The sequence below is a fragment of the Vanacampus margaritifer genome, chromosome 12 (assembly GCF_051991255.1).
Source record: "Vanacampus margaritifer isolate UIUO_Vmar chromosome 12, RoL_Vmar_1.0, whole genome shotgun sequence".
NCBI classification, from domain to species: domain Eukaryota; kingdom Metazoa; phylum Chordata; class Actinopteri; order Syngnathiformes; family Syngnathidae; genus Vanacampus; species Vanacampus margaritifer.
The window spans coordinates 17,035,838-17,060,085 of record NC_135443.1 but is presented as its reverse complement, the minus strand read 5'-3'; the positions used below and the strand labels follow the sequence as shown (position 1 = coordinate 17,060,085).

At 37.7% G+C, this 24,248-nt stretch overlaps 2 protein-coding genes across 2 annotated transcripts; both read right to left on the bottom strand.

The window, feature by feature from the left end:
- Positions 1-63: 63 nt before the first annotated feature.
- Positions 64-10,203, bottom strand: elovl5 (ELOVL fatty acid elongase 5). The gene is made up of 8 exons (XM_077582779.1): positions 8,730-10,203; positions 6,018-6,081; positions 5,702-5,889; positions 4,817-4,894; positions 3,046-3,217; positions 2,601-2,725; positions 2,241-2,375; positions 64-910 (listed from the first exon to the last, which is right to left on the bottom strand). Exons 1-8 carry the CDS (start codon positions 8,904-8,906, stop codon positions 803-805), a joined length of 1,047 nt encoding a protein of 348 aa, XP_077438905.1. The 5' UTR covers positions 8,907-10,203; the 3' UTR covers positions 64-802.
- A 152-nt stretch (positions 10,204-10,355) lies between these two features.
- gclc (glutamate-cysteine ligase, catalytic subunit) lies at positions 10,356-22,668 on the bottom strand. The gene is made up of 16 exons (XM_077582776.1): positions 22,060-22,668; positions 21,312-21,424; positions 17,119-17,301; positions 15,724-15,837; positions 15,565-15,623; positions 15,357-15,493; positions 15,127-15,201; positions 13,481-13,597; positions 12,682-12,820; positions 12,488-12,600; positions 12,306-12,398; positions 12,130-12,234; positions 11,959-12,040; positions 11,485-11,594; positions 11,130-11,250; positions 10,356-11,047 (listed from the first exon to the last, which is right to left on the bottom strand). Exons 1-16 carry the CDS (start codon positions 22,207-22,209, stop codon positions 10,866-10,868), a joined length of 1,893 nt encoding a protein of 630 aa, XP_077438902.1. The 5' UTR covers positions 22,210-22,668; the 3' UTR covers positions 10,356-10,865.
- Between the last annotated feature and the right edge of the window lie 1,580 nt (positions 22,669-24,248).

Genomic DNA, 24,248 nt, shown 5'->3' with positions numbered 1-24,248 from the left:
TAACGCGTTAGCAATGAAAAGTGATTTCAAGACATGCAACGTGATTCAAGGAGTAACAACCTGTTAAGTAACTGAATGTTTTTAATCAGATAATCTTAAAAACCAAGCATTGTGCAATGTTTTTTTTATACTCCAGTGCACTGCATTAACAGGAAATGCATCAGTTGAATCTTCTGCTCTCAAATCAGAACTTCCTTCAGAGACTTCCTGTGTGAAATGAACCAAGTCTTTCATGTAAATAAGCGCACTTCCTCTATACTCAAAACAATTCTTTAATGATGTAGTTGATTACTTTCCATTATTGATGTCAAAACGGTCAAGTCAGGCACAGTGGACCAGCAGCAATGTGGCGACAGTAGCATTAGCAACCAAATAAACAGGTCCATGAAGGCACCACAAATAGTAAAAGACTTCAAATACTAATTATTAAGTGTGATTGTACTCTCAATAAATTAAATACATACAGACCACTTCTTTTTTTTTTTTCTAAGTAATATATGAAAAATGTGATTTAGTTCATATCAATGTGTCTACTGTGCAACTATAATTTTACCATAAGCATCTTCCGCTGTCCTGGCCGGCCTCTGCAAAGGACACACAGTATTTAGAGATTACGCAACAGCACAGGCAGGACGCAAGAAGCGTGCTCTTGTTACACGACAAGGACGAGGCCAACAAAATGCTGCGTGCTTCAAATTGACAGCACGTTCACCGGAGTCACCGGAGCTTTTTGTCTTTGCACCGTACTAGACTTTTAATTTTTGCCTCATCGCAGCAATGGCCGACAAGGGAGTCGCCGATGTTAATCCAGCCTAAGTTTCTTTGTTTTGAGCACTGTGTTGCTTGTTGAGTGTCCGTTGGTGGCCAGGGGAGCGCCGTTCTTGAGCTCACTTTTTTGCTTCTTGTACGCCTGAAGGACAAGGAAAAAAACAAGGTGATCATTACAAAGGAGGACAGATGGGGTATATACAAAAAAACGTAATTTCACATGAAAAAAAATCTCTAAATTAATTTATATAGTAATTATAATATTTTTTTATTATTATATATTATAATATATTTATAATTTTCTTTAAAAAATTTTTTTAATCTTAATCGCATGACTTCACGATTAATCACAAATTTTATATCTGTTCTAAATGTACAATTCATACTCTTGTTAATGTTAACATAAAAGTGGGAAAATGTTAAACTAATAGAAATATGACTTGAGTAATTTCATAATAATTCATAAAATTGAGTTAAAAAAAAAAAAAAAGATGTCCTGTACTGTAAAAAATAAGTGTGATATTGATTTGAGTTGAGGTCATTCTTCTGCCACTAGATGGCATAATTGCATTTGCATTTTTTTCATATTAAGAACTATCTCATCTTTAACATGAAGTAACTGCACATTTTTACAGTTGTAAAAAGCAACTTGACCTCAGTATCCACAAATATATGCATTACTACTACATTTATTGCTGCTAAATTTTGACGTGGACGTGTCTGCTGCGTTGCGACTATAATTCCCCCAGTACAGGCTTTCCAAGTAAGGGACGGTCATTAATGGAAATTTAAATTAACTCAAAATTAACATACTACTTTTGACACCCCTAATCTAAATATTCTAAAATATTTTGGACCAGTGGGAAGATCAACAGTTAATTCACGATTAATCACAAATTTTATATCTGTTCTAAATGTACAATTAAATATTTTTTTAAGTTTTCATACTCTTGTTAATGTTAACATAAAAGTGGGAAAATGTTAAACTAATAGAAATATGACTTTAGTAATTTCATAATAATTCATAAAATTGAGTTAAAAAAAAAAAAAGATGTCCTGTACTGTAAAAAATGAGTGTGATATTGATTTGAGTGGAGGTCATTCTTCTGCCACTAGATGGCATAATTGCATTTGTAAGATGTTGGTGACATCTCATGACATTTTTTTTTCATATTAAGAACTATCTCATCTTTAACATGAAGTAGCTCTGCACATTTTTACAATTGTAAAATACAACTTAACCCCAGTATCCACAAATATATGCATTACTACTACATTTATTGCTGCTAAATTTTGACGTGGACGTGTCTGCTGCGTTGCGACTATAATTCCCCCAGTACAGGCTTTCCAAGTAAGGGGCGGTCATTAATGGAACTTTAAATGAACTAAAAATTAACATACTACTTTTGACACCCCTAATCTAAATATTCTAAAATATTTTGGACCACTGGGAAGATCGCATCCAAAGTGACCTTGATATAGAAGTTGAAGAAGAAGCCAATGAGGGTCAGCATGTAAATGATTTGGAAGTAGAGCCATCCAAAGGGCAAACCACACGGCCACATGATGGCACACAGTGTCTGCAACATCGTTAAGAGGAATTGGATCTGCAGGGGAAACATGACATGTACACACACCAACACACATATACAGTTAGAAAGCGACGAGAAACAATATCGATCCAAAGCCCAAAATATCTTTAATGGGTGCACAAATGTCGTTTTCCTTCATCTGTGCCTTCTTTAAGCCGTTCCAAGAATAAACACATGCTCAAAAGTATTGGGACAAGCGCACCTGGAGGAGGAAGCTACATTTAGCAGAATTGACTTTACCATCTGAAGCTGCGTGATGTACTTCTTCCACCACAGGTACGGCCGCATGGCGGGGATGGCTGACAGGCCGTAGTATGCGTACATGACCACGTGGACGAAACTGTTGAGGCAAGGTCCAAAGTAGGCTGTAAGATAAATGGGAATTTTGTTAAGTTTTATGACAACAGTCTCGTCACAAGTAATTGAAACCTCATGACAGCAACCGCAAAGGATACCTATTTGTTTTCATTGGACAGCATCAACACTGATAAACCTAAAGGAGACCAGGTGGCGGCCATTTTACCACTTGCTTTCGACTTCAAATTACATCACAGTTGCTCAGGACACAGTTAATGACCAATCACGGCTCAGCACGACCCCAAACGTCTCACCTCCATCCAACACGGAGAAAAAGTTTTGAAAAAGTTATTACTATTACACGTCGATGTGGATTCCCATCACTCACAGTGGCCGCAGGGGAGCCAGTTGAGGACAAACCACCAGATGTTGAGCATGCTGACGTGGTGGTAGATGTGAAGAAAGGTCAGCTGGTGATTGTTTTTTCGCAGAATGAAGAAAAAGGTGTCCATGAACTCAATGACCTTAGAAAAATAGTACCACCATAGCACGTTGATGATCTGAGGAGAAACAGGGAAGTTGGTTGCAAATTAGCTGCAGGATGTTTAGCTCAGTCATAACGAGGAAAAAGAAATACTGAAATGTTGACAGGCTGGAGCTCATCTGATGGATTTTTATCGGTCCTTGATTAGGATATTACAAAGGATAACAATACACATTTTCCTATGTATGACGTTCTATTCCATTTGATAATGTCAGACCCGTTTTTGTCCTAAGGGGTCAGCAACCTTTGCTGTCTAAAGAGCCATTTTAGGCCAAATAAATAACAAAAAATCTGTCTGCAGCCGCAAAACCTTTGAACATTGTAATGAACAAAACAGTATGGACGTTTTATGGTATTTTTTCCTTTTCTTCTTCCTTTTTTAACATTTTAGGCAAATTTTGTGGACATTTTATAGTCACTTTTTTTTTTAAAAAAAATCTGTTTTTTTTTTTTTAACAATTTTGTGTACATTATATGATAATTTTCGGGATTTTAAAATTAGTTTTTAATGTTTTTCTTTTCTGCCTTTTAAATAATGCACATTCTGACTTTTTTGGGGGGCAATTCCAATGACATTTTATGGTAATTTTCTACCTTTTTTGTTTTTGACATTTTATTGTTACTTTTTGAACATTTTCTTTTCTGCCTTTAAAAAAAAACTTCTGACTTTTTTTTCCATTTGGTGTACATTATTTGGTAATTTTCTGCTTTTTTTTTTTATTTATTTTTTTTTAATTTTGGGCAATTTTGTGAACATTTTATGGTCACTTGTTAAAAATGTTCTGACTTTTTTATTTTATTTTTTACAATTTTGTGGACATTATATGATAATTTTCGGGATTTTAAAACTGTTTTTTTTAATGTTTTTCTTTTCTGCCTTTTAAATAATGCACATTCTGACTTTTTGAGGGAACAATTACAATGAAATTTTATGGTAATTTTCTACCTTTTTTGTTTTTGACATTTTATTGTTACTTTTTGAACATTTTCTTTTCTGCCTTTAAAAAAAATATACTTTTCTGACTTTTTTTTGGTTCAATTTTGTGTACATTATTTGGTAATTTTTTTACTCTTTTGGGATATTTTTGGACATTTTTAGGTAATTAAAAAAAAAAAATCTACCTGACCAATTACAAATAAATATGGACTCCAACATTATTAAAAAATATTTAATTCACTCAAACAATATTTTATCTAAAAAAATCAAATAAATATGTACAAAAATAAACAAATAATAATATATATATATATTTTTTAGAGATCCACAGGGAGCCATAGGATAGGGACTATAAAGAGCCACATGTGGCTTCAGAGCCGCAGGTTGCCGACCCCTGACCTACCTCAAGAACCAAGAATTATAACTCTTTTTTTTTTTTTGTCTAGCTGAAATTTGCCAGTTTTTAGGGGGCCTGTATTACTTCAGCATCTGCCTGATAAAATTAGGGTATTAATTACATAGTAACTTAATTTCACTATAAAGGCCAATTTTTCCAAAAGATTTTAGTTGGCCTCACTCAACAGATCGTGTGACTGTTTGTATAATTAAAAACAGGCATGTGAGGGGTAAAAGAACACGGAGAAGTGACACATTACAAGTTCAGTATGACTCACTCACCTTATTATCCACTTCCGGTGCACTGTGTGTGTCCTGGCAGTACAAGTTATAGCTACTGTTCCGCAGAGCAGACACAAGCTGAGGACGAAGATGAATGACGGCATCAAGTTTATGCAAATCCAAAAGAATGCATGAACGCACATAATAACAGAATCAATGTGTGTGGTTACTCATCTTTTTTTTTTTTTTAAATGAAAGTACAACCTAAAAAAAAGCGCAGAACCATCCATTCCCTCATTTGAATGCGACTTCCTGTGAACAAATGAACTCAACTCATTTGAAAGTCGATGAAGAAGTGTAATTCAATGCCGAGTCACCAAATCAATAACGATCAACTGCCTTTGCGGAAGAAGCAAAAGCTTGGCTTGTAATAAATAAATAAATTACCATTGATGGCCATTTGTAAATGTATTTATTTTTCTGTGTTTACATAAGTGTAGCTGTAGTGTAGCTTGATTGCAAAGCGTTACAATTATTAGTTACTTGAAACGGCAGCCATTATTGAGTAATATGTTACCAATGGCATCACAGAATATATTGATTCTAACTCCTGTTGACATAAAGACTGCTGTTAATTTCAGTTCTTCCTCTTATTCAGCATACAACCTATTACATTTTTATGTGGTTACGACAACGTGAGGGTGACTCAAAAGACACCCAGGATGTGATCTCTGTGGGTGTTTCTAGTGTATTTAAAAAAATAAATAAAAATTCCATCTAATTCACACAGTATGATTCAGGGTGCTGAGCAGGACTGACAACAAGCCCCCCTGCCATCAGATAGTTTGATTGAATTTAGCACGGATTTGAATAAAAAATCTAATCAATATTAAACTAACTTGAGTGAGTATGTAACATAATTCCGTCTTCGCTGTGACCGTGTACCTGGTGGAACATCCAGAGTGACATGAGAGTAATGCTCATGTTGTAGACCACGAGGAGGCCTTTGCACGAGTACGCCTGCCTGTGTCGCATATACTTGGGCCCCATCCACACCACCAAAAAGTAGACCACGGTGAGGGCAAGTGTCGGCGAGTAGTTGTCGAGCAGCAGCCAACCGCGCACCCGATGATCTGAAATAAAGGGGACGTTTTGGAGTATAAATGAAATGAACAATTACCTACAAACAAAGCTCCCTATTCAACTTAAGTTGAATTTTGATTAAACCAAACGCCAAGATGATAACATTTTGTTGACATACCTCTGGGACCCAACCATAACTCCAAGAAAGTGTTGAGTCTGTGATCCAACGCCTCCATGTTCACCTGAAAGTTATAAAACACCAACAACAGCTAACAACTGTAATGTTAAGACAAATTATTAATTATGACCCTGTACACAAGATAGATGATTGTATAAATGCTATCTGAGGAAAGTGTGATACACTGGGACGCAATCAACCATCAGTTCATGGCCATTTGCTTCCATTTTGGTTCGGTGAAAGCATCTTTCTTTAAAATAACTGGGAAAACAGTAACATGAATGGAGTTAAATTATGAACAATACTTTGTTGTACAGTTGGTTTACGGAATAATATGCAGTCCATCAAACATAAATCATGAGAAAAGCAAATTTTTGAGGCATTTTAAAGGTGGCTAACTAAACGTTAGCCGGTTATGTCGTTCATAGTGGAAAATGAGACCTTTAAAAACTCTTTAAGTGTAACAGACTGTTTGTTAATTGCCTTTTTAGACAGTAAGTCAAAATGTAGGTGGCATTTTAAACAGGTACAACAGTGTATTTCTACTTTTAGGAAGGGAAATTCAGAGTTAGCTATAGCTATGTTGGATATGCTAACTCAAGATACGGAAGTTAGCATTTATCAACCAGTTATCTGAACTTTTATACTAAAATGAAAACATAAGATGACAGCACCTTCATAACATTATCATGACAAGTGTCTGCCAAAACCCGCTTTGTGTACTGTTACAGTTTCACTGCAACTGACATTCTTACCATTGATGTGATATCACACTTATTCAGTATCAGTCACAAGATATTTGCACAATGCTAGCAAAACATTCCCGTATGGTTAAACAGAAAACTCCAATGCAGTATTGTCTCCAGCTACTCATTCACAGCAACATTTATTACATGTATTGTTTTTAATATATCGGGTTTACAGTTTGTTTGTGTCGTGACAGATTTGTCCAGGTCAGAGGTCATGTTCAGATTAAAAGCATAGAAGGGTTAAACAGATTACAACAACCTTGGATGAAGCAACACAAACGTGCGCTGAGAGTTATCAAATTCAGCGAAAACAGGAAAATTTAATCCGCATGCGGCCTCTATACACACTCATATGACATTGAAATATCTCTAGCCCATCAATTGGAGTACACCAGTGACTTTGTATACAGTATTTGCTTTTAGACAAACGAATGTATTTCTAGCCATCCATGGTCAGTGATGAACTCCTTCTCATAGGCCCTTACAGCATTTTACTGACATGTATGGCCTGTAATGTCTTGAATTCCAGCACAAAATGAAAATGAAAACTACACCACAGGCTCTTGACATCAACATTATAAGTGTGTCCGTGATGTCTTTAAAGATGGAATATCAAATGAACTGGTAAGACTAGGAACAGGGTATATTGTATACTGATTGAATAACTTTTTGTATTAAAATATTATATTGCAGCTGAGGTGATCACTGGTGTCTCCTTCACTCCACCCCTGGACATCTACAACTCTCGCCTCACCTGCAAAGCCACCAAGGCAGATTGCAGGTGACCCCACCCACCCCACTCAAAGCCTCTTCAGCTTGCTGCCGTCAGGGAGGAAACAGGCCAGAACCAACAAGCTCTGCTCTTCCCCAAAGTCCCCCCATGGACCAACCCCCAATACCCCCTCACCCTCCTGCAACTGACTGCATTATTTGCACCACCAAGCACTAACTACCTTAAATAAAAAATACAGATACTTTTTTTTTTAAATCCTTTTGAACTTTAATAGTTTTTGTTTACACACTTGACAAAGTTAAACTGAAATATTGAAAGTCAAAACTTTAGCGAAGTTTTTTTTTTGTTTAGTTTTTTTAAAATACATCACCCTACTCCTTTTTGAACATGTAAACCGTGCCAATGGTTGAAATGTATTGCCACTATCTTTTATTTTACATATATCTATTTTTTACATGTTGGGCTCCAGCAAACCCGTGACTCCATGAGGATAAAGCGGTGTATAAAATGGATGGATGTTTACATGATCAAATAAATGCAGTCAAAATCATATAAATATATGGTGCTGTTTTTTCGTTCTCAGGAACAATAGCCTACAATAAACAACAGATGAATGTCATTTCCATTGATTCCAATGGGGAAAGTTAATTTTAGATACAACCGACTTGAGTTACGAACGTGGTCACAGAATGAATTTAATTTATAATTCAAGGCACCGCTGTGACAGTAAAGCTGGGTTTAATTCCAATTGGATATAAACTGCAAAAACTGCCTCAAAGTCTCAGAATATCAAAGTTCAAGTTAAAGGTACTAAATGTTTATTTTAAAATTATTGAAATACGTCAATTAAATTACATTCTTCCATAGTTTAGATTATGTTGAGCCACTAAAACTATAGTCGGTTATTCGTTGTTATTATTATTAAGCTATAGTATGATCATTCGCGTCACGATCATCACCATCGTGATAGATACACAAAAAAATCGATTAAAGCTAATTGAGCTACGACTTTTTGGGCGCTTCTACGTGTTGAGACGTACATTTAAGCAGCATAATAGTTTTAAAGTCAAGTGACGTTCACTGACTAAGTTAACATGACAGCACATGACAGAGCGTCATGCTACCGCAACACACACACGGTTGTCAACGCATCTCACACAGGATACAGAAACTATGTCACAACTTAACCATCAGATGAGGTGACATAATGTGACGACGGTTAACACTCACCAGAAAAGTCAGAGCGCCCACGGACGGACACAAAAGTGGACGCGACACGGACTGTGCACTCACACACTCTTCACTTCTCTTTCTCTCTTTCACTCTCGTTTTTTTGGGGAGGAAAAAAATCACTGTATTCAACCGTGGCTCGCGGGCCAATGGATAGCGCAATGTGGAGTCATTCATTCAGCGAACAATGCAGTGGGAGGGGCACGAATGATCCACGCACACTTACATGCACGCGCATGTAAATTGAAGCGGACTACAAAAATGGTGGAATTATCAGGAGTTTAATCACTGCATTGCAAGTCAAATAAAAAAATATGTAATCATAGGAAACACAAATGTTAACCGGCTTGCCTTCATATTATACACTTGGCTTTTTTTTTTCATATTTAAAGGGAACAAATTGAGGTGGCAGGAAGACCTAGGTTAGCAAATCGGGGGTTCCCGTGCGTAGTTTTCTGTGGATACTTATTGCATTCATCCATTTCCTCTGCAGGGGGCACTCCACAAAGGGCAGAAAAGAAATCATACAATGATTGACATAATACACAATAAAGCCATTTTTGTAGTTTTTTTTGTTGTTGCACAGTAGTAGATAATTGGATGGACTTTATAATGGCTTGTATACAAAACATTTCAAGCATGCGTTTTATTAACTAACCAATTTCAGAAAATTTCTCTATGAACAAGCCGTTCTGAATTTTATTTCACTAAATTGTGGCATCACAATTCAGATCAGTCATTTTCAAGCAATGGCCAGGCTATGCTGTCTGACATGTCTTGACAAAGACAATAGGCAAGCAGAGCTGCGTTGTTTTGTTAAAGGTATGGTTTATCTCTTCTGCAAGTAGAAGCCCCATGCCTTGTCTGTATTGGTTTGGCAGTTGAGCGAGTGGGCTAACCATTCGCTCATTTTCATGACAAAGGACATTTTGATTAAAAAAAAAAAATGCGCAAAAAAAATAGTTGTAATGTCTTCTTTAAACAGGAGCAGACGTTTAGAGAGCTGATGATTTGGCCAGGTTTCGCCTATGGCAGAGGTGCTCAAGTTTGGTCCTCGAGAGCCCCTACTCAGCCTGTTTTCCATGTTTCCCTCCTGCAGCACAGCTGAATCGAATGATCAGCTAATCAGCAAGCTTTGCAGAAGCCTGATAACGATCCTGATCATGAATCAGGTGTGTGAGTGGAGAGAAACATGGAAAACAGGCTGGATAGGGGCTCTGAGGACCGAACTTGAGCACCCTTGGACTATGGCTTATTGCTTCCACCTAGTGGATAAAAAAGGCTTAGCACCATAGTAAGGGCTAAATAGTACAATATCATTGTAATAGGACTGCGTTATATTATAAAGGCAATTTAGGGTGCCTTTTTGTTTCAGTACTTTTGCAACATGTTAAAAATCCCCCGAGGGGGTAGCAGATAAACAATAGTTCAGTTTCTGGATTCATCCTGGTTGTCTTAGTTACTGTTGTTGCAGAGTTAGCATAAAATGGAGGTGCGTTCAGACATTACTGCATGTCAAAATATGGCTTAAGTTATGCGCAGTTCAAATAATAAGCTTAATACAACAGTCACTTAAATGACAAACGGTGCATAGGTTGCTACTGGTGAGAAAAAAAAAAACATGCAGATGTGATACATATTTATTTGAAGCAGCATCACAATGTAAACCGCCCCACTTGAACGCCTGCGACTACAATTCCCAGTAACGTAAAACAGGACATCTGGCAATCAAACAGAACTTGTCCCCAAAATAAAAGAAAGCTCACACAGATGCAGCGACACAAACACACAGCACGCTGTGTTAATGTTGCAAAGAGCACAAGTACAGTATTAACAGTAGAGATGAGGGGAAAACTACTGTACAACTCTTTGCTACATTTACATTGTCACTCAGATTTCCAGAGAAAAATAAATACATTTCTATGACATAACCGTGACTATGTCTTAAGTCTATTAAAATAATTTCCAGTCATAAAAATCTGATCCAGTATATGTACAGTACATAAGATTGCTGCAGATGTGTTTTGTCATTAAAAACAATGTTTTATCATTTTAAAAAGTGGACCGATTTCAACTTGAGCCACATATTTGGTCGTAGTCTTATACATGATATGATGACATGGCAAATGACGTTTCTCACTTAAACTTGTTGACTGGATTTCCAATGAGCTCCGGGCATTGTTCTTTGCCTCTGGCAATCCTGTCGCACCTCACGAAGAGGTCGTAGTTGATCTTGTCGCTGATGACGCTGTCCTGCTTGTACTCGGGATGCTTGGCCACAAACTCCCTCATCCACTTAGCCATCGTCATCAGATCGCCTGGATAGCAAAAGTCAGAGTGAGGCCTGGAGTCTAACGCTGCTAAGGTTACACTTGAGGTACAAATGAGCTTAAACCGTACCGGAAGCGCGCTTCTTGATGAGCTTCAGGTAATTCAAAATGGTGCATCTGGTGTCCACGTCAACCTCCATGTTCTCCAGGTAGCAATTAAGGATGGGGATGAGGCCTTGAAAAACTCCCTCCTAGTTATTAAAAAAAATAACGGACCAATCAGGGTCACTAATGTTGAACATACTTCAAATTTTTCAGTATTAATAACGATGATCTACAGCAGCAGTACTCAAAAACAAAGCTTAAGAACTGCCTATAGATGCCAAAAGATGACGGCAAAGCAGTAAATGGAACCTCTCAACTTACTTCCACATACTTCCTAGGCACCAAGTTACCACAAGATGATGGAAAGAGACGACCCTTACTTTTCCATTGATGATAGTGTCGATGCTCATCAGCGTGTACTCCTCGTTAGCGTCGTCCGTTTCCAAGCCGTTCTGGGCCGAGGAGGCGCCATCCAGGCCGGGGTTGCATCCTGTTTGCCGACAAACGTGTTAATGGCCGATGTTAATGTGTATCACTGTATCAAAACAACAGGTGTAAAATTTTGATTTTATTTATTTATTTATTTATTTTTTATGGATATTTGGTTAAAACACTTTTTGCCCCAATTAAACACAATCTAGTTTTCGACCCCAAACAAAATGTTTTTTTGGTACATTAAGAACCAAAAGGAAGAAAGAAATATTAACATTCTTCTGTTTTAAATCTTGTCTTATCACAGGTGAGCTATTTTTAGAAAACACTCGTAAACTGTTCATGTTGTCCTTGGGGCTTACTAGTACCCACTGGCAACTATCATGTTTGCTTATTTCTCTCTCTCGTCTTTTTAAAGTAACCTTTAAAAATGTCCTTTCGGAAGTAAAACATTCCCTCCTGCACGGCGTTCCTCTTCTGTGCCACTTTCATGTTTTCATCCACCTGATGACAAAAAAAAGTCAGCATGAGGATCACTCAAATAAAGAACAAGCAGAACCTAAATGCACTTTGAAACTAATAAATTTCTTCACCTTGGATAAGGGGATGAGGAAGTCCAGTTTGTAGGACAAGATGACTCTGGTGAGCAGGACGACAAAGACAACATAGGCAGCGTTTTCGAAATCAGTGAGCTGCACCTGAGAAGCGAAACGTCCTGTGTCAGTGATCTTCATTTCAAACGGATCAGACGTGAAGCTGCACCACTTGCCTCCATTGGGCGAAACTCGACTCTCCAGCCAATGTCCGAGTTGGGAGGAGGTGGTTTGAACCTCATCGTTTGCCAGTTAGTGGACTGGAGGTTCTGTCAAACAAGCAACAACCAAGGAGAGTTCAAGTCTCAAGGTCAACTAAGGTCAACAACTTCCTTAGATGCAGGCACAATGCTCTCACCTCAAAGTGGTCCGACTCATTCTCGTCATCCTGGTGCAATTTCTCGTCATAAGTGCACAGCGGATCTCGGATAAAGAGGTGGGCAATGTGCTGGGCCAGCAGCTTGTCAATTCCTACAGGAGATGGTCATACGCCAGTTGGAGTACATTTGACTTCAGGACGACAATTTACTCTAAATGTGTTTATTGAAATACCTGCACCCAGCAGCTGATTATAGATGTCCTCATCTATCGTCAAATCAATGTCATTATACTTGTCGCCGCATTTAGACAAGTAACTGTCAATGGAGTCGTATCTTGACTTGAAGATTCTATATTTGTTGTGCTTTAAAGGCTGCGATGGGGAAAAACAAGCAGTCATCCACCATTTTGTTTTCAACTCATTCATACCCAAAAACATGTAAAAACATTTTTTTAATACTTTGTCCTTCACTCCCAAAAATGTATTTATACGTTTGTTTAAAAAAAAGTTTTTTTAATGCAAGAGCATACAGAAGGCTTTGATGCAGCTTCTGACACGAAGAGGTGGCTTAAAGCAATGGTAGTTATTACAAAAAACGGCCAGCAGTGGGCAGGAGAGTATAAGAGATCATCCAGGGCCATGTTGCAACAAGCTTTTTTTTGCCAGTGTTTACAACAGGAATGTGAATAATGATGAAACATAGATATATTCTAATGCCAATTGCTGCAAAATGGAAACAGTTAAGATATTTTTTTTTTCCTGATGAAAGAAGAGACTCTAATCTTTCTTTTGGTAGGTTCCATGTTTTTATAGCTATAGAACACAACATTCTGTGGGCCTAGCAAAATAAGTCAAAATTCAGTAAAACTTCAGTGAAAAATTTGAAAATGGCTTCGAGTGAAAGAGTTGATTTACAATGAATGAATCAAACAGTTATTCAGTGACATAAATATAAAATAAAGAAGGAATAAATACATCCGATGTGATTTCATTCTCAAGTGCAAATTGTAGCAGCATGTTTGTGTGGCTCACCTTGAGTCCACGTTCCTCCTGTGTCCTGTCATCCACTGAGGCGGAAATAACCCCCCAGCGACAATCGATGTCCGACACGTGGCCTCTGTAGAAGGGGGAGGCCGCGCTCAGCGCCATCTGCGTGCACACAGTCATAATAGTGGCAGCGTTTAAATCATTAGTCACAATGCATTGTTGACCCCTGCGGCCGGGATTTTTGTTTAAAGCAACAGTACAGCCCCAACTTTAAGTGGCACCATTTATTGTTCAAAATGTTCAGGAAATTATGATTAAAGGGGAAGTAAACCACCCCCCCCCCCACACACACACACACACAAAAAAACAATAAATTCTTGACAATATGTTCTATGCAGCACCACTAATCTAGATACGGTATTCTGGTTAATATTGCGTTAGTGGAATATGAGTTAAGCAGCAGTTTTTATCAATATCAGAAGGCAGCCATTTTGCCACTTAACTGCCGAGTGAAAATGACATCACAGTTGCTCAGGTCTCAGGTAACGACCAATCACAGCTCAGCTTCAGAAAACAGATGAGGTGTGATTGGTCGTTGCCTGAGCACTGATCAACTGTGATGTCATCTTCAGTGGACAGCAAGTGGCAAAATGGCCGCCCCTTGAGATGGATAGAAACAGCTGGATTTTGCCGCATAACACATATTCCACAAATGTAATATTAATCATAATGTCATGTTTAGAGCAGTGAGGTCACATATAACATATCATAGTCAAGAAATATTTAAGATTGACTTCCCCTTTAAATGTTAAACAAACCTAGTTCGAACCCTTATTATATGCACATTAGCAAATCTTGTGAGAATCAGATATATGAGTGTGTTATGCTTTTTTTTGGGTGTAATTCCTCTAGAAGAGGGAAAATGGGACTTAGTGTTTATACAAACTTTACTAGTCCGAAAATGGTCATAAAATGTTCTGACAATGTTTTTATAAGTTTCTTACAAATACACATAAACCATTGCTGAGTAGTCTTAAGATGGTTTCTCAATTACATTTCAAACTACTGTATTCCTGAATTCGATTTTAAACTCATTCAAAACTAAAAATGTGTAAAAACATTTTTTTTAATACTTTGTACTTTATTCCCAATTTTTTTATTTATTTTTTTTTACATTTTTTAATGTTTTTTTTTATGCAAGAGCATACAGAAAGCTTTGATGCAGCTTCTGACATGAAGAGGTGGCTGAAAGCAATGGTAGTTATGAAAAAATCGACCAGCAGATGGCAGCAGAGTATAAGAGATCAGCCAGGGCCATGTTGCCACAAGCTCTTTTTGACTGTGTCTTCACTATGTATGTGAATATTGCCGAAACTTAGCTATATTCTAATGCTAATTGCTACAAAACGGAAACAGATAGAAATATAAGTTGTTTTTTTCCTGATGAAATAAGAGACTCTAATCTTTCTTTTGTAGGTTCCATCTTTTTACACCAATAGAACACAATATTCTGTGGGCCTTGCAAAATCTGTCAAAATCCATCAGAACAGCCGCGAGCAAAGGGGGTTGCTTCAGTGAAAATGACTGGGAGTGAATGAGCTAATAACCTTTATTTATGACAACATTTACCATACATTATTGTAAGCTCAAGGTGGGCGACAAAGGTGAATAAATACAATGATCTGGCTCACCACTATCGGGCAGAATGTTGCTAGTTGGTCATAAAGGTATCTTGCCTCATCGATGCTGCAAGCTTGGAAAGTAACCTGCAAAATATAATAAACCTTTTAAAGAAGGACGTTTATGGGGCACGATTAAAGCGTCGCCGCCAGCAGACTAGATTGCGCCTTCTTATCTGTGATTGATAAAAAGCAAAGGGCTGTTTGTTTTGTCGCTTTGGCTGCATTGACATGCTCGCTACCTGCAGGCAGCAGTTGCCCATCCCGAAGCCCATGGCATCCATGTAGATGTGGTCGGGCAGAGCTGCCCTTGCCGACTCCCCATCATCTTCAGGAAACTCCTCCACGAATGGGGATGGCGTGCACTTGTCTTTGAAAACTGAAAGACAATTTTGGTTGTTTTAGAAGTGGGATCAAAAATGAATTCATTGGTACATGACAGACACATACTTGGTACATTGATTGCAACTTTCTCTCCTCGTCTGTGTCGTATGTTCCTGGTGAGGGTGCTGAAAAAGCAAGTCCACAAAAAGTATGCACGACGTCACACATGTATTCATTCGTTATTAAGTAAAAGTAATACAAAGTATTAAGTGAGTCGGTGCTTACCTGAATCTTGGGTGTGTGTTAATGGCTTCATCAGGGAAAAACAGTGACTTTGACGCTCCGCTATCAACAAGTGTTGGCGGGTATTCGGGCTGCGTAAAACCAAGACAACCCAGCCTAATAGGCAATGACAAAAGTGCAGCATTGTAATGTTTTTTTTTTTTCATACTGTGCATGCTGCACTCGTAGAAATATTTCAAGCCTAACTTAAGTTTTTTTTTACACGACAAATTCCCCTTTTTTGGGGGGATAATTTTAACACAAACCTACTAAATTAACCTTATATGACACATATTCATTAGTCTAATAAAGCCTATTTATTTGAAATGCATAATCCTCAGGTTTATGTATTTAGTGGTCGAATAAAGTATCATAACTCTAAATTAATGACAGCATTTATTTAAAATACATAAAGGATATTGTTTGAATTGCAAAATATTCAGATTACCTATACACGATAAATAGCATATTGTCGCTGCTATGTGAAAAACACTTACGTCCATTTTTTCCCCATTTAAAAAAAAACTGTTTTATGTTTTTGGGATAAAACTGAATGCAGACATCTCAAAATGTAAAACTAAAAAAAAAAGTAATTATACTTTATTAATACTAAATACATAAACCTGAGGATTATGCTTTTCAAATAAATAGGCTTTATTTGACTAATGAATATATATTGTATAAGGTTTATTTGGTAGGTTTGTAAAAAAAAAAAAAAAAAAAGAAGAAAAGAAGTAAATGGCAATTTGTTATGTAAAAAAATTACATAATTATTAAGATGGGCTTGAAATATTAGTGTGAGTGTGTTCAGCGCAAATATGAGAAAAATAACCAACTTAAATGCCATGTCCAGATGCAGACTCCCAAAATCTGTGAAAGAGTTTCTAAAGTGAGTTTATTACTAAATGTAACTAATATTCAATTGTGCTATTCACAAATAAATCCACTCCCATATCAATCTATGATATTTATGCGTTTACGTTTGTTGAGACAGAGCCTTTAGTTAAAATTCCCATTGGTTAAAATAGCTGCACAAAATAGTTAGACAGTAGCACGTATTGCACAACAAATACTTAATACTTGGATTTTTATTTGATTTGTTTTAAGGGATATGCAATATCAGTATCTGGGCATACGCAGCCTTCGGTACGTGTGACGGGTCGCTCCCTTGTGGCCGTTTCACAATTAGGAACTAGAATTGAGTAGAACAGAAAATTCCCATTCATTTCTTGCAATTGTAAGAAAAAATGCTATATTGGTGTATATAAGTCTTTATTTAAAATGTTTTTTTTTTATTTTATGCATCAAAAGTACTAGTGGTGTCAGTACTTCGTATGGTTTAACCCAGAAGTGAGGATTCAGATGCTTTTAAAAAATCCCTGACTTTTACGTTTGTACCTTGGAAATGAGGTGATGGTGCATAGAATTTCATTTTGGTTCAGGACAGAAGAAGCCTCTTGTCGCCTCTTCCCCATGTTGCCCTCCACAGTGTTGAACTCAGACATGGTGCCGCCGTACGGCTGCCCTGGAGTTCCTTCGATCATGTAGCTGCCATATTCAGGCCTCCAAAGCGTGGGGTGGCTGCACAAAAAAAAAGGTAAATACACAAATCACAGATCTTCCCTTTTCGCTTACGTCAGCCAGAATTTTGGCGGGTCCAGAGTACGCATTGGACTTGTGTGAGAGTGCCAGAGGGGCAGTATTGAGGAATGTTGAGCTCTACTATTCTCACTGTCACCAGGATTTCCCCTGGGCGAAGCTGGCAGCACAGATTTAGAGTAATGCCATGGACAACGTGGCAAGCACAACGTGAGCAGGCATGTACAAAGTCTTTGGCATAAATTTCCTTCATTCATTCAAAGTTATGCAGTTTTAGGTTGAGATTGTGCTTAGAGGCATTCCAAAGGATGAGCGGGGACTTTCTGTCAAACCGATGTCCCTTCACCATGAGAACATTATATCCTTACATTTTGGGAACTACTGTCAAATGAGTAGCAATAGTTCAGAACATAAGGATTTGACTGGGGCACCATAAAATGAACATTCGAATCATACAGCAAACCAAAGTATGGAAATGTTGTTGGAGAGAAGCTAATCTGCTTCTTGAGCACTTTTTTGTTGAGGTGTCATCCCCTCGTCTGCATGACTGTAGACTATTTTTGCAAGCGGATTAGATCTGTATGCATACAATGCATGTGACTAAAATAAAGCACCGTATAGAGGGAATGTCCTTTCGCGGGATTATATTAAATTGTACAAAAGACAATATCTATTTATTTTTTAAACATGGACATTTTCACCCATTGTATGTCCAAATTTGATCAAATTTATGGAAGTCAAATTATATGAAATTTATCAGCACGTTTTAAATTTTATATAACTGACATGTTGCGCCACACAAAAAGTGCAGCATACGTCAAGCTTGAGGTATGTTGAGATTTAGAATAAGGAGGAAGGTCGAGCCTGGAGACTGGAAGTGATATGTCTGGACAAAGCCACATAGACGCACACATCTGCAAGGAGTTCTGGTAATACAAAAAACAGACGTTAAAAAAAAATCCGTAGGACACATTCAAGGAATACGCCTTTGGAGTTCTACACAAAAAACAGTTAGATACCGTCCTGATAGTGAGACCCCTCTCCTGAAACTGGAAGAACGGGTAGGGTTTTGTAGTTTTGCATTCCCTTACACAGTGGCATGCACAGTGGCATGCACCTTACCAGTGTTTCCCATAGATTTGAAATTGACTTGGATAGGTGGACTTCAGCGGGGTGGGGGGGGATCTCAGTCCTGTTACTACGTCTCTTCTAGCCTCACGATCCACAAAGTGACGGTATATCTGGTCGCGGCATTTTTTTTTTTAAAAATGTATATATTTTTAATAAGTTTTCTTGAAAACGTCTTGGGTGCTTGGTGGCCAGTTTACCTGGGTGGCCCACCGAAGTATTAACATGGTGTGGGAAACACTGACCTTACTGACGATTCCGAGATGACGTCACAAGTCAAGATGGCCGTCAATTTGGTGAACGAAATCTGCTCAAGCGTTGGATTTTGGATTGTTGTAATTTGATTTGTGAGGATTATTCTGATTTCAAAATGTGATGAGATGTCCTTTGTATGACAGTCACAGGAAAAAGCATTACAATCTACTGATTGTTTTCACCGTATAAAGGAAGCATTTGCATTATGTTCCATTGGGAACATATCAGAAATGTGCGGATGTTCGGAAATGTCAATAGAAGTTTTTAAATAAACATTACACGCACATAATAATAATTAATATTAGCCCACAGCTAGTTTTAATAATAGCCTACTAGGCCAACATGACTGCAAGACTTGTAGCATAGAAGTAACTTACAGTTATGGTTTGTACTAAATAATAGCTAATAATTTAGCTAGTAATAGCTTCATGCCTGCTGATTTAGTACAAACCACTTAATGATTTTTATTTTTATTTTTTTAAATACAATTAACTTTAAGGAGCAAATAAATATTAAAATGGGATCTTTAAAAGGTGCTTAACTCTAGTTAACATGACTTTCTCTGGCTTTTGACTCTGACCTTTCATCTTCGTGCGTCTTTGATTTCATCCAAGAGAGGAGAGAGATGCTTCCCTTGACTACTTGCTATAGCTCCTTTTTTTCCCCCTTTTCAGCCTCTCCTTCCTAGGCATTATGTTACAATTACTAAATAAAAAGACCAGTTGTAACCAAACAGACAAATGGCATGAGAATGAGTAAGACTGACTGTTGTCATTACAAGATGGCAAAAGGGCATTTTTCACAAGCAATTGACAATTCCAAACATCCAAACATTTCTTATATTTCCACAGTGCAACTCAATGCAAATGCATTGATCACCAATGACGTCTTGGATTGTTTTTGCCTGTGACAACTGGCATGATACAAACCAGACACAAACAACAGTTCATCACATTTTTAAATCAAAATAATCCCCACAAATGAAATAACAATGATCCAAAGTCCAGGGCTTTTCAATGCACGGATCACAGAGAGCTTCCTTTCACCCTCATTAGTCTTACTATGTGGTGGTTATCACGTTATCTATTATTTAATTAGCATATAGCATTTTAAACTAGGTGGCTAATATCAGCTAATTCATGCTCAGTTGTTTGTGCTGTATGAGACATGCTACTTCACAACAAAATGATTATAGGTAGGGAATAGAGGGCAAACAAACAATACAATTTCACTGGATTCATAACACAGTCACCTGGCTGGGGTGGAGCAGCAGGAGTGCGTGTATGTGTCTGTCCCAAACCGCAACCGTGGGTAATTAGCGTTCACGTGACAAAGGAAGCGAGCGAGCAAGTGAGCTAGATCGGGTCCGCGCACAGGCGACGCATATAGGTTTTTTTTTTCCACACGCGATTAATCATGCAGCTTTTATAGAAGATTGTGTCAACATTGACCTGTCCTCAGTAAAGTGTTTATATAAAAAAAAATTTCCAAAGGGCACTTTTTTTGAGAGAGGGCAGAGGGGCAAGGGTGTGTGCACCACTAGGGGTCTAACTTGTGCACGCCAGTGCATTTACATGATGGAACATAGCCAGCAGCCACATTCTAAATGTTCAAACCTGCATTTTATTGACTTTCCCAAGTTCCCAACTTTCGGCAAGATGGGGCCCATACAGTATGAACACAAAGGTGTGACAACACAGAGAGCTGAATGTAAAGCTATAACGTTACAGTTTCACTGTATATTAATAACACATTATAGAACATATCAGTAAGTTTTACAGTCTTCTGCCTCCAGCCTCTAATATCAAACGTTCCAACTGGGAAAGTATGCCTTAAAATTCAAAGTCAACTCAGTCAGTGAGCCTCTAGGCTATTTAGCCCTAAACTAGTGCCTTTTATTCTTTCCTACCACAAAAGACTACAAATTGACAAGACCCAAAATGTGAGGATGGCCTTAGTGACGAAGCTGCAAACTCAATCTAGTCTAATAGAAAGTTGTCCCTATAAAAAATATGTACTTAACTGTATATTTTTGTTCTTTTTTAATGAGAAAAATAGCACTTTAACATACATAAAACAATAACAAAAAGTCGATGTAAAGGAATAAATTGGTTTTATAGTAAAAAGCCAAAACTTGCTTCTGATCTCTCACACATGCACACTGTAAAAAAATGAATGCATTAAAAATATATACAGTAGTGCATATTTAAATGACCATGTGATGGCTAATAAATAAATAAAAAACTTCTAAGTTTGGGGCATTAGTAAGTCAAGGTACCACTCACTATATATGGAAATTGTAGGTGAAAGGAAAATTTCTCATAACAACACGATTGTCCATTTCTATCTACATTAAATGGGGACAGGTGTATTTTAAAGGGTTAGTAGATTTACATTATTTATATTATTACATTTTATTTGGAAGACTTTCACTTATATGAATGTACAGCAGTTCATAATTGTGACAAGCATACATAAACAATTATCCTACGACACATTAACATGACAGTTTTTTGTACAAACACAACGTGAGTGACAAACACAAGCAGTCATGGGTTTGGCTGCAGGGCAAAGTTTCCTGACGCTGTTGCTTAGCTGCTGTAACTTACTTGGGATTTATCTTTTCCCCCTGGCCTTGGAGGGTATCCAAAACGTCGCCACTATTCAACACAAGTCGAACCTTTTCATTCTTGTCATCCAGCTCCACCAACATGTACTCAACCTACGAATACACAAAATATACTTAATAAACATCAGTGCTGCATGACAACACATTGATCATATTTTCACTGCACCAGTCAACTCATGAGGGTCTGCGTGTGTGTGTTTCCTTGACTTTTGACTCAGCTACACTTGTAATCCCCTGTCTCAAAGAGGGCTTCATCTATAACAACAGCATTCCACATTGTTTGAAATCACATTCCACGTGATAGATCAAAGTTAGAGATGATAGCTGCTCCTTTAGTTATACAAGCTCGGCAAGGTGCACTTGTTTTGGTGTGACTTTGGTATGTGGTATGACAAAAATCAACTTTAGCAAGAGTTTTGTGGTGAATGCGTCAAAGGAATACAACATTTTATTTGGGCCTATGGTAAATTATTTAATGGAATATTCATTCTCATTATAGCGTTAAAAGCCTTACCTACATGGCTTCATGTTTAAGTCACAAGTACAATACAAATATGCGCCCCCTCCCCTTAAACTCATTACAGTACTATACTTCAAATGGAGCACATGACTGTCAGTACGTGTGGAAAATATCCCCCCAAAATACTGAAGTCAAATACACAGCAGTTTATCCGCAGTAGGTTCTCTTAAATGGCATATTTATTGAAGTATATGGAAAAATGTTTTACCTCATCGCCCCATTTGAGTACATCCTTCTGCCGGTCCTTCAAATTGTTGTAAATGTTGACAAACTGAATGATGCCGTGTGCTCGGATGTGATCCGCATACTTCTTGGTATTTTCCCAGTTCAGCGGGGAACCTTGACTCAGTAAGCCCATCTCGCAGACACACGGTGAGTGGAGGCGAAGGCCGCTTGCCTCGCTACCTTCTTCGGCTAACTTTCACGCCGAGTGCTTGCTAGCTAGCTAGCTCGTCTACATAGAGTCGCAAAACCAAGCGGGATGATCCTTAATTTGCTCTTCGGGATGATCCTTAATTTGCTCTTCGGGATAACACGGGTTGATTTGGTTGTGTAAAGAAAGTGTTCCTAATTAGACTATCCACTCGTAAACTTTAAAGTTGTCCTCCAGATAAGCATAAAAATGCCCCCTGCTCATCACTTGCTAATATCTGCAGCTATATAGCAATAATAGCTAAAAGACACGCTGTGGCAGCAACGATGCTCGCCGAATGCAGTCTGGATTTTGCCCCTCTCGATTGTGCGCTTTTTAAATGTGCACTTCTGTTGTGGGTTGAACTAGTGCCGTTGCTTCCGAACTAACCCACTGACTGACATAGTACATTAATGGACGTCCCCCGCCCCCCCAAAGTTACTATGACGTCACTATGACTCAGCATTATCCAAGAAGCTGTTTTGCTACCTGTCACTCTTACGGAAGGCGATACCTTCAAATGATATTGAAAAAGTATGAATTTACATTAGTATAACAATTGAGGGGAGATAAAAAAAAAAAAATCTATATATATATTTTACTGATTACGTGGTAAAATTCAAATAATGAAGATGCAGATGTGAGGGTAAAATTTTGCTATGTTGACACATAAGAAGTAATTTCATAGAAGAAGAAACTGTTTTAATATTACATTTCCATCTTTTCATGTTATCATTAATTTAACAGTAGCACTCCCGTCACAACATAAATAAATTATGCAGCGTATTTTCTTTTCCAACAGTTTAAATGATATCTATAGTAGCTCTACCAGCCTTTATTATTAAATTAAATAATACACTCACATTTTCTCAGCAATTCAATTCAATTACAACATTTTTTTATTTGTCAACTCTATTTTTTACATTTCTACATGCATTTCATTATTACTCAATTACAACACTGAAATTGTGTCAGGATTTGAATTAAAATTAGAAAATATTAAGATGAAGTGAAAACGTTCAATATTATTTTTGCTACTAAAATATAAGATTTTCCTAGTACATTAAAGTTTGTTTCTTCAGTGATATGAAGATAACATACAGTTAATTATATATCTTTTTTTCTTTTCTTTATAAAAAAACAAAAAAACTTTGCCCTTATGTTGCCTGGTGTAATGTTGCCGGAAGCCTGGAAGACAAAGTCAACTAAGCATGACACAGCGAAAGATGATCAGAGGAGTGTTGCATAGTGCTGAGGAAACATCTGACCCAAATACCACAGTGGCTTACTTAATAACAAATTGAATTGTCCTGCGATTAGGTCGCAACCAATCCAGTTTGTACCCAGCCTCCCACCCAAAGCTGGGATAGGCTGAAAAAGCAGTATAGAAAATGGATGGATAATTCATACAACAGGTTGTAGCTTGTTTTTCCCTTTTTGGGGGGTTATTCTTTGGAAAGTATTGCAGTCCTGTTTAAGTGCGCACACACATACACACACACATCTTGTTGGGGGCAACTGGATAAAGCAAAAGCAGTTTTAATTTTATGTAAACAAAGCAAACTCACAAACTTGTTTGTGTTTCAGACCAGATCAGTGGACTAGTGGTAGAGTGTCCTCCCTGAGACTGAGAGATTGTGGGTTCAATTCCGGCCAGGTCATACCAAAGACTCTAAAAATGGGACCCATTGCCGCCCTGCTTGACCACTCTTTGTTAATGGTTGGTATTGGGGGGTTCACCAAATAATTCCCGAGCGCAACCCCTGCTGCTCCTCAATGCCCCCTCTGGGGATGGGTCAAATGCTGCTAATTTTGCCCCACTTAGGTGGGTGTGACAATCAGTGGTACTTCAACTTTTAGATCTTAGACTACATGACAAATGAGCCAAAAAGAAAGAAGAGACATTCTGGAACTAGTTATTCTATAACAGGTGTAGTGTCCCATATCTCATACTGTTCATCTCCTGGCCTAAGAGCATTTGTTTC